We start from the raw sequence: 11,780 nt of genomic DNA on the forward strand, positions 1-11,780 counted from the left end.
GTTTTCAGACCAAGCAAAGAAGAGACTATCAACGCTAAATGAATGACACGCTCCTCTGCCAAGTGCCCAATGCCAACTTCCTCATGATCTTAATCTTTAATAATAATTTATGGAAATTACAATTGGAATAGAATATTGTTTGTTTTTCTGGGAAAGAATGTGACCTCGAGCTGGGGTCATTTATAATTTAAATCATACATGTCCATAAAATCATCGGAGCATAGCACAAATTACCGAAACAATAAAATAAAATTCAAAATCAGAAGCAGATAAGTTAACTGCTTTTCATATATAAGGCTAGAATAGCTTCCATGTACCGAACTGTGAGATCCTTGAGGCGCTTGCGAGCTCAAAGGGGTCGAGTGTGCCTCCCACTTGCCCTACCACAAAGTAGTGCATTCTTAGGAATAGGATATTCATCTCTGAGTGAGGTTGACGTTGTAAAAACGCGAATATAACACTGTTGACCAAGGTATTGCCGTGCCCAAAATTCAGACCTCAAGTTCCACATTCCCACGTTGTCAAGAGCAACATATATAGCAGTCCATGACTTGGGATACACCTGCAGGAATTATCAAAGATTTGCATCAGTTCCAAAATCTTATATGTTAGGCCAAGAGACAATTAATGCCAATTGATTATCACCTGAGTGGTGCAACGCGAAACTGCGTCTCGAAGATTGTATTGGTTCCTGCTAGCTGCTGTCCACTCTCCTCCATCCATACTATATATAATAAAAACTAATTAATATTGGTATGTGAAATGGAAAGCATTGTTTGAAAAGTGATATGTGGTGAGTGCTCACCCAACCACAAAGAAAGAGTAGCCATCAAAATGATAGCTCTGAATGATGTCTTCGTCGTTTTGGAAGACAACCTCCACAAAAGTTCTGTAGTCAGTTTGCAATACAGATGTGTCAAGGTATATGCCTCCGCCAGTGGGTCTGTCAGAAATGCTTCCGACACGGTAAACACCCGAGATTTTGAAGAAGTCGGCGACCTTAAGAGGAGTGTCTGGATCAACATAAGACACGCTGTTAATTGCGTATCTTTGCTTCCCATTCACTGGACCAGCTGAACTCGACAGCACGATAGTCCTCGTTGTGTTTATCATACCATAATGGTACGACCCTTGCGGGTTGGGTCTCGGTCCACTTGCTGTCAGGTTCGTCCTGAAATTATGCATCATTTATAAACATGTTCCTAATTTTAAACGAGAAAAGCATGCAAATGCAATGATTGAAAAACCTTGTTTAGCGATTTTAAAAAAAATAAAAAACCTGATGGAGCGCGCCTGGTTCAAGGACCAGTCAACTTGGATGGTGGGTCCACCAGGGAGTGGGCCTGATGCTGGGCCTGCAGAGATGCTATATCGAAGAACTCCAGTGGTGGTGAGAACCGTGGAGGTAAATCGAGTATTGACCACAATGGAATAGTCATGAGCAGGTTGATCCGCAGTTACTAGAACGGAGTAAGATTGGCCCACGTGGACGTCTAGGGATGAGTAAGTAGTTTGCAGTGTGTGTGTTCCTTCCACTTCCACCAGCTTTAACTTGTGGTTCTGTATGCGAAAGTTAAGAGAATGTTGCAACCCCACATTTGATATTCTAAGCCGGTAAGTCTTTCCTGTGGCGGAAATGGTAAGGGTGAAAATTCAAAAAAGTGTATGCGTCGAAGTTACTCTTGGTTGTTATATATACAACTTTGATTTTCCTTCAATAGTGATAACAAAGCTTGTATTTATCTAGATTTTTCGATTGGGTTATTAGTTTTTGACTCATCAATTAATTAAGGACAAAGGGAAGTAGCTATTAATAAGAGTAGTTGGACTGTAAATGATTTCCGCACACCTTGTTCCACATTGAAAGATGCACCGTTAGGGCCACGACCATTGATCAGGATTCCATCGGGGAATGGCAGCATCTTACCATTATCAAGTTGGGCCTTCAAATCCTGTAACAGTACAAACAAATCGTTATGATGTCTTGCTTCTTCTGGGCCTATCGGGCCTTTGCTTTTACTATTTTTTCAGTGTTTAGTACATGACAAAAATGAAACGCTATGAAACGTTGTAGACAAGAAATCCAATAATTAATGACCAGGAAAAAAATATATATATTATTTAAAGGCTGTGTAGAAACAAATCTCCAGTAAAAATTTAAATAAGAGATTGATTTGTTTAAGAGAGACAAATTTTAAACAAAAAATTGATTCATCTAAAATTGGCAAGGATCAGTCTAATTTCTTTTTAAAATATTTTAAAACAAAATTTACATGTGGTGGCTTCATTTTAATTGTTAAATGCTTAAGTCAATTCAATTGTCACCCAAAAAAAATCATTCATTTTCACTATGCAGAATACTAATTTAATTATACTCAACTTATTTGACATATATTATTTTATAATAGATAATATTTTTCTTAAATCTAGAAAGACTTGTACAATATATGAAATATTATTAAATTAACTATAATAAAATATTATTTCCAAAAAAACCCTCTAAAAAGTGAAAATAGCATTTTTAAAAAGCTCAAAGTAATGCAACCGCGAAACAAGTTATGAAATGTCCATCGCTTTTGTTGAAAATCATGGTCTGATGGGATTAAAAAGGAAAAAATGTCTTCATATGTGTGGATGGGTATGGGGAAAATTAGTTGGGATTTGAGCTACTTGTCGAACACATTATAGTCATGGCACGCAGGAAGTCAAATGTTAGTTGTTCCTCATACCCATATAAGCAAAGAAAAGTAAGCGAAAATAAGAATATAAAGGTGGGAATGGAATAACAAGGGATTAATTACCGTGTGATTGGACTTGTACCAATCTCCAATGAGGACGGTGTAATCACCGGCAGGATCATCGAAGGGGACTGGAATTCTTGGTCTACTCAGGATCCTAATGCCGCCAAAACCACCTGCGGCTTTGTGGAATGCAAGGGATGGGAAGTAGTAGAAGCTTCCAATTTGATCCTTCACTTGAAGTATGTAAGTGAAGTTCTTCCCTGGTGGGATGGGGCATGTTGTCCCGAAAACCCCATCTTCGTATGAGTTCCTTCTCTGCTGGACCCCGTTCCTGTGTTTTCCGTGCAAACCAATATCATATTTCCTCTCAAAATGTTCATTGTATTTTACCCTAAACTTTTATTCCCTACCGCTTCAACCATATATCATATTAAATACACGAAAATGGAAAAGTGAGAGAGATGCTATGTAACTTCCTGTTGTCATGCAGTCAAAATTTATTTTACACGAAAAACAGAACGAAACTTTTCAAAATCATTTTGCAAAAATAATCGTTGATAAACATTCTCCGTTTGATTATCGGCGTAGCTTGTGCATCAACCGAGTCAAAAAGTTCACTTAAGTATAATTCCGAATAATTTTAAGGTGCACGTCCGCACTTAGTTCTTTCAATTCTTCTAGATCAAAGAAATCAAAACACTTGCCATTTTATTCCAAACCTTTGCAAGTGAAGTTTCAAGGCTTCTCAATGAATAATGGATAGGTTAGATGTCTTGTTATAATAATAATAATAATAATTGAAAAGTTAAGGACGTTATTTTCATTAAAAATCAAGGGGATAATCAATCTCGATCTCCAGCGGAGGACAGCCAAGCGTAAATAAAGTAAACGGGCCCCCAACATAAATTGTTGAGGCTAAGCAATAACAGAAAATCAAATTGATAATCGTGGACCCAAATTTTTTTAAGTATTTTTATAAATAAAAAATTATAGAAAAAAATGTAAATTTATCGTATTAAAGTTATAAAAGTATAATAAATATTTTTTAATAAAATTTTACTATTTATAGATACTTAAACAAAACCTAAAAAAACCTGATAATCATACAATATTTCCTCTTCTTACACTTTTTTCTTTTTATTTGCACAAGCAATCCGACGACATTATTTAATTTGTAATTTTGCCCTTGTTAGTATAGAAAGCCAAACTGCACCGCTGGCCTGGCTAAATACTTTTACGAAAAAATGACTTTTCATAATGGTTTTTATCTCCATGTATATCACTCCTGATCTAATACAATCACGAAACTTCATGTCTCATAAATCATAATCGCTTATGTTTGCCCTTTCGGTGTGAATAAAGGTTGAAAAAAGTTCATATTCACAGGAGATATATACATCTAATGTAAAAATGAAAATAACAATTTTTAGCAGCACAATTATAGGTAAATAATTAAAATTAAAAATTCTTTAATATCAAATAATAAATTCTAAAAGGAGGGAACCAGATCTGGATCCATGTCCGCAGAAATGGCGGGTTGACCCACGGCCCCGCAGAAGGGGTAGGATAGGAATATTTGATAGTTTGTTTGCACTTTCCAGACATGTGACTCAACAAACATCCAAAATGTACTACGAAGCGTGCAACAGACCGGAACATCAGACATAGTGACATGTTCATCTCAAGCAATCTTCAGGAAAACGAAAAGTTTTAATTATTCATTCGGGAAGAAGATACTCTCGTGACACGCTTCCGTACACACTATCTTTTTGCTTATGTTATGCGTACAAGTTAGAAAGTAACGGTGGAGAAAGGGAGGTGAAGGGAGGTGGAGAAAGCTAGAGAGAGAGAGAGAGTACCAGGAAAGGAGAAAAGGCTGGTCCAAGCTGTTGAAGACATTGATGATGAGGTTGTCGTTGGTAACAGAATGAATGTCTGGACCTGGGAACTGACCATTGATAAGTATTCCCTGTGTGTGTGGGTGAACAAATTAGTGAGAGCAAAGCAAATAATGTTATGTTTGGTGTGTGAATGAGATCCGGTAAGCGGTAACGATGAAACTGAAAAAAGGAACCTGTTGGCGAACGCCAAGTGGGTAAATGTCGCCGTATGTAACATTCCAGTTGAAGAACCTGTAGGGATCTTCAGCGACAGCGATGGCAATCAGAGATATACACACCACACCCGCTAATAAGCTGAGCGTCATTTTCGTTCGACACACACTCTGTTCAGTGGTGCACTAGTACTATAACACTATTAGTTTTGGTGAATGGTGAATGAAGGAATGAAGTGAAGAGAGAGGGAGAAGAGAAAGATTTGAGAAATGGGTAGGGATGGATACAGATTTAAATTTATGTGCGGTACAGAGAGAGCAGCGCATGAGGGGATCCATATTCCATACAGCCGTAAAGGGTAAAATAAAACAGAGGGAAAGTTGGTAGGCAACGATAATTGTTCCCTTTTCAGGTCGAGTAACCGAATTTAAATTTATCTTTAAAATAAATAAGCCAGCAACTTTACATTTTATTTCGTATAATTTATTTTATCAAACAATTTAATTTTGAGTGTTTTTTTAATAATTTGAAAACTACTAAATTTTTAAAAATGTAAAGATATATGTTAATTTTAACAAAAATAGAAAATTCTTAAATTGAGTGTTAATGAAAACAATTTCATCAATGTTGGTTCAAATAGTAAGAAGTTTAATATGTTCTTATTATCAACTATATTATAAACTTTAATGATCAAATTATTTATAAACACATTTCGTATACGAAGTTTTTCATTAAAAATAATAAGATATTCATTTGAACACAGTATGCATGTGTAATTATATTATTTAACCTTTCTACCAAAATGAGTCAACTTATGTCCAATAAAATATATTTTTATTTTATAATAAATAATTATAAAATAATTCAGTTATGTGTGTGCTATTAAAGTTTTTTTTATTTGAAAGTTATTTTCAAGTGCTTTAATTTTTTCCATACATTTAGCTTTTAAAATTCATATATGGAGTATTTTAAATTATTATGATATATAGTATAATATTTAAAGTTAATGAATCCAATGAATAACAAAATCATATTTTTAAATTTGAAATTAAAATTTTCGTTTGTTGAACTTAGTCTTGACTGTAATCTTTTCATTTATTAAACTTAACAATCATAATTGATAAACCATCATTAAGATCAAGTCACAACTCTGTATCATAATTTTTTTTATACCAAAACAAATATAAAAGTTGTTAATTTTCATTCAAAATTTAAATACATGTGATTTTTATTTCAAAAGGGAAATTTATTTATTTTTACTTAGATAATTGTGAAAATCAATTGATTAAAAATATCCAACATTTCTTAAAATGCGCTTATCTACAGTAAAAAAAATTCCTGGTTAGAAAAGGGGAAAAATAAAATAAGTGTCGGTGGCGGGGTCCTCGGATGAGCCGAGTATTTGAATTGTGCGTTTTTGTCTCACAGCTCACATGTCGTGTTTGTGCTCACAACTGTGGGTGGTTTTGTTTTGACGTCTAAGGCAGAGCACATGTGACGAATTTATGCGCCTTGGATTTTCAATCGTTTTCTATTCGGATGCATTCACACACACACTTTCCCCATTCATTTGCGGCCCTTCCATTATCCCATCTTGCTCCTCCATCAACTCTACACATATGTAATTACGGAACAAAATCCTCATGCTACAAAGGGGATGCTGAGATTTATGAATATAAAATAAAATTCTCAATTACAAGAGAGAAAAGAAAGAAGAAATCGTGTGTCTACTCTTCACATTAGCTACTTAGAGGGGGAAAAAACAAGACAAAGCACAACTATAACTCTTTCATCAACCAACCTTGTTTGTACAATGTAGTATAATGCTAGGCAAACCTATTTTTAAGATATATTTATTTAATTTTCGCTTGGCATATATGAATTAAATAAGTATACCCTCTAAAGTCAAAGATACTCATTTTCCTATTATAATTCCTGGCTTCTTCATCTAGCAATACAATGTGTTGCCAGATGTTCCACTAACTTGAATAGTAGCCAATGGTCAGCCATTTTCCTTCCCCTTTCCGATTGGGATGGGGTTGTAGGTAATAACGGTGACTATTCACGGGCGTTGAAAGAGGAAGAGGGAAAATTGTAATAATTTATAAAAATTGTTACTTTTTATCCTTTCTCCCGTACAGTTGTGTGTGGATTGAAGTTTTGAATGCACATGTCTGGTTTGTGTGAGCCAAATAATACAAGAAGAGGCTCATGTTATCAGGAATTATCTATAGCTAAATCTGTCCTTTCGCGAGTTGGTAATGCATCGGGAAATGAATATTCACTGTATGGTGCGGTGAAAGTTCACTTGGCACTATGGCAGTGCAAAAGTGATTCACTAGAAAGGGAATTTTAATTTTGTTTATAATTTTTTTTTTTTGTTTACAATTTAGTATGCCCAAACTTGTTTTTGAAAAACAAATTAGTTGTTAAGAAAATAAAAAATGCCACTGCTTTCAGAAGTTGATAATCATAATTTAGATTTTAAAATATTAAATTACATAAATTAATTTTAAAATATTCGTAATTAATTTTATCATCTTCTCTTATAAATGTTGACATTAATGTGTTGAGAAACAGGGATGGAATGAACGGACTGCCATAACTAGTATCATAATAATATGTGAAAGTTCACTGTAACAAGGAAACACGATTTCTATAGTTTTTTAAATTAGAAAAACTCTTGCCTTCTTAAAACAGTTTTTGATTATTATTTATCAATATTAAATTTACTTAAATAACTTTCCACCCTTAAATTTCTAAGAATAGGAAGTGCAGTTCATTTTAAGACCACAGAAGAAACCCTCAATAAGAATGTGTTGTTTGGTTGTACGAGTAGTGTTAAATCGTACAAAAAATTTCAGCACAATTGGAAGAAATTAATTATTTTATTATGAAGGGATTAAAAAATAAAATAATTTAAAAAATAATATTAGTGTTTGTGTATAATTTTTTTCTTTAGGTTTCGTTGCTTATTTTTCCGTATTCTTTGAAAATTTCCTTTTTACGTGCATTGTATAAAAAAGTTATTATAAAAATAAAAATTATTAAATACTCAATTGTTCGAATAATTTTTATTACTATCATTCTTATTTAACAAAAGTAAATTGTTACACTTATAGATACTATCTAAAATTTATTATATCAATCGTGTACATTAATATTTTATACTACTAAAACCATCAATTAGCACATAATGTATCATATTATTAGTATATATTCGCAATATTTATGTTAATAATTTATTTTTTTATAAAAATACTAATAAAGACTGATTAACATTAAATAAATGATCATTTTATTAATAACTACTAATTAACATAATCAATTTTTATTTGGAAAATACGTACTTAATAATATTTTAAAAATATTAATTGTGAAGATAAAAAATTATGAAAACAAAAAGATTAGCTATATACTATTCTAATACATTTTTCATTATTAAACTAAGTCTGCATGAAGTTCACTAAATAGATGTTAAAATCCATTAAGGAAAGAATGAAACGCGTGAATTTTATCTATTAATTAGACGTGAATAAAAAAAACAGGACAAAGGGTATTGCCAATTTGGTATCATTTCTCTTATTGGGAAAAGCTATTTATTATATACAGAATAAAAAAAATTTAATACTTGTATTTTAACAAATTTCAACTATTTAATAAAGTATATTAAAATATTTTAGTTAATTTTTTGAAGATATTAATTGGCATACTTTTTTAAGCGTCATTAATGATTATCTTAAAAAAATAAATATTTTTTAATATAATAAATGCTTTTAAAAGTACTTTTTATCGATATTATAAGACAAATAGAAACATAAATAACCTATCTCATAAGATATATTTTAATAATTCGTTGCATTATAACCGCATAATCTTCTCAGTCACAGTCGTATCATTCTTAAGGAAAATCATTTGCATTATGCTAAGTTTATTGAATTGTTTCATACATTAGTTACCCTTGATTCTTGATTGAGCCTTAAAATATTAATTAATCAACTGGAAGATCCTAAAACTCTAAAAGTTTCCAAATCTTCATTCTAAATCTAAATTTATAGATATAAAATGTTAAAGCTTAATAAATTTCCAAATACACGAGGTTGTAATAGGATTATTATTTTATAGTTACACATAAAAACAAATTAAAAAAACTGTTCTAAAATATATCTTATATAAAAAAGTCTAAAAATTACAATGATTATTTTTAATATATTTTAAATTATATATATATATATATATTAAGATTTATTAATATCATGTATCAAATTTTAATATTTATATTATTATTTAACAACTTTTTATAAAATATAAAATTAACTTTAAATATTATTATAAGATGTATTAATTTAATAAAATTTTATATAATAATAAAATTAATAAATACATTATTACATTATTTTATTTTAACATATAATATATTTTAAAATATAAATAAATATTAAAATTTAAATAACATATTTATAAATGTTTAAATAATATAAAATTTTATATACATATCATAAATCTTGCATACTATAAAATATTAGTAACTTATATAAATATTAAAATTTAAAGTTATTATTTATAATTGTTACTATTATTGGCCGAGAATCTCCAATATCATAACTATCATATTGGAGGCTCCAGCTAATAATGGTATCAGAGTCTAATAATTATTTGATCTTGAGTTCTTTAGAGTTTATAGAAGGCAGAACAGATCAATAAAATCTTTTTGTTTATATAATATCATGTGTTTTTTCTAAGTTTCTTTCTGAAAGCTTTATTAATAATGATTATCCTCTAGTCTATGACTAGAAGTAAGTATACTCTATACTTGCTTTTTAATGAAGATCCTGTGTATCAGAAAACTTCTTAGTTATGATCTGATTGCTACAGTCCTCCTTATTATAGCTTTGATATGTTAAATAAGTACGAGTATGAGAAAAATATATAAAAAGATTGCTAAGATATCAAAAAGTGCTAATGGTTCATATCATAGTTACGATATTGGACGTCGAGATAATGTAAAAATATGTTATTTAGTGACGTTGATAAGACAATCTAATTAAAAGATTTTTAATTTTTAATTTTAATTTTTTTTAAAAAAAGGATCCATAAAATAAAAAAAATCAATATTTAAAAATATATTAAAAAATTAAATATTTAATAATCTTATGAAAATAAAAATATAGTAAGTTAGTAATATTAAAAGAGTTTAAATTAATTTATGATTCTAAACTCGTACAAATAATAAAATTTATTAAAAATAAAATATACACATTTTCTTAAATATTTTTAATTAAGTAAAATAATTTGTTAAATTTTTTGCCATTTTTTTAAATTTTATTTAATTTTAAATAACTTATTAGATAATTTTAGAGTTTAATAATAAAAAAAAGTAAATTAAATTTAACATTTGAATTTTTAAAACAATGATAAAAATTATAATAAAAAAAAATACGCAGGTCTATAATCAAGTAAATAAATTGATTAATGTTATAATAATGTCAAACTATTAAAAATTATAAAATATTTTAATTTATAATCATGTAAAATGAATTTTTAATTTATTTTTAAAAGTTTTTAATATAATTTAATCAAATATGTTTTAAATTTTTTAATAAATTTTGTAATTGAAAATTTATTATAAATTTTGTAATTGAATCAAGCATAAATTGTATTAAATAAATACATAATTAAACTATTCACTTAATTATATTTAAAATACTAAACACTACTCTTACTTTTTTATATATAAAATATATGTTATCGGTGTTATACTATTTATACTATAATTTAAATATTTAAACATAATAATGTTGAATAGAGACATAACCGCATATTTTAAATATCATATTTGTTAAGGAACCGTAATAATTCTCAAAAAATAATTTTGAAAACTAAAAATATTTTAAAAACATAAAAATTAAATGTAAATTTATATAAATTATTAATAAAATACAAATACTTATTAAGTAATATTATTAAAATATTAATAAAAATAAAGTAAATTATGTAGTAACCTAAAAATATTCTAGGATACCGTACATGAAAAAATTTAACTAATAATACTTAGACACGTGTTTAAATAATAAATTTATTTAATAATAAATTATTATATTTATTATATTTGAACAAACTGAAAAGTAGTTAAGTTTAATAAGGACAAGACACTATCATCACTAAATGAACTAAAAATTTTTACCCAATAATATTTAGACACATATTTAAATAATAAATTTATTTAATAATAAATTGTTATATTTATTACATTTAAATAAGTTAAAGAGTGATTAAATCTTTAAATAAGAACAAGATGCAATTAAAACTAAATAAACTAAAATTTTAAAATAAAATAATAATATTATATTAATTTATTATATTATAATTTTTTTATTTATAATAAATAGAAATTATTTAAATAAAAATCATATTCTATTCAAAACTAAAATCTTATAAAAAATTATAAAATAATAAAATAAAAAATTTAATATACTATATATATATATATATATATATATATATATATATATATATATATTACAAATCTTCCTTCTATTTCTTTGATAATCAACTTTTTGCTCTCATAAAATCTCTTAAGTGGAAACAATTAGGAATCAGTGTAAGTGACCCCCTCTTAATCTGTCACATACATGTTAAATTTGAAGTATGTTAACGATGAGTACAAGGGAATGATATTTCTGGATTTTAAGATAAGTTAAGATTAAAAACATGTGGAACAGGAAATAACATAAGATATGGTTGCATGGACTTTACCTTTAGTTACCATGCCAAATGAGCCAAACAAGCGCGTGAGAGAGAGAATAACACGCAAAATATATGCATATTTGTTTCGAAAAAAAAAGAGTTGTGAGAACTTTTTCTATGAAATTTAGTGACAAGAAAAAATCAAAAATAAAAACTTTAAGAGGGTTAGCTTATAATTAAAGAAACAAAGTGTATTTTAATTTTTCAATTATCATAACAATTTTTTTATAAACTAATA

At 28.5% G+C, this 11,780-nt stretch overlaps 1 protein-coding gene across 1 annotated transcript; it reads right to left on the reverse strand.

The window, feature by feature from the left end:
• Positions 1 to 128: 128 nt before the first annotated feature.
• On the reverse strand, positions 129 to 5,156 carry LOC113846456 (L-ascorbate oxidase homolog). Its single transcript, XM_027474756.1, has 8 exons — positions 4,816 to 5,156; positions 4,601 to 4,710; positions 2,802 to 3,072; positions 1,850 to 1,952; positions 1,280 to 1,625; positions 806 to 1,171; positions 646 to 724; positions 129 to 562 (listed from the first exon to the last, which is right to left on the reverse strand). Exons 1-8 carry the CDS (start codon positions 4,945 to 4,947, stop codon positions 350 to 352), a joined length of 1,620 nt encoding a protein of 539 aa, XP_027330557.1. The 5' UTR covers positions 4,948 to 5,156; the 3' UTR covers positions 129 to 349.
• Between the last annotated feature and the right edge of the window lie 6,624 nt (positions 5,157 to 11,780).

Source organism: Abrus precatorius, unplaced genomic scaffold (assembly GCF_003935025.1).
Source record: "Abrus precatorius isolate BTA unplaced genomic scaffold, Abrus_2018 Scaffold8, whole genome shotgun sequence".
In the NCBI taxonomy this organism is placed as follows: domain Eukaryota; kingdom Viridiplantae; phylum Streptophyta; class Magnoliopsida; order Fabales; family Fabaceae; genus Abrus; species Abrus precatorius.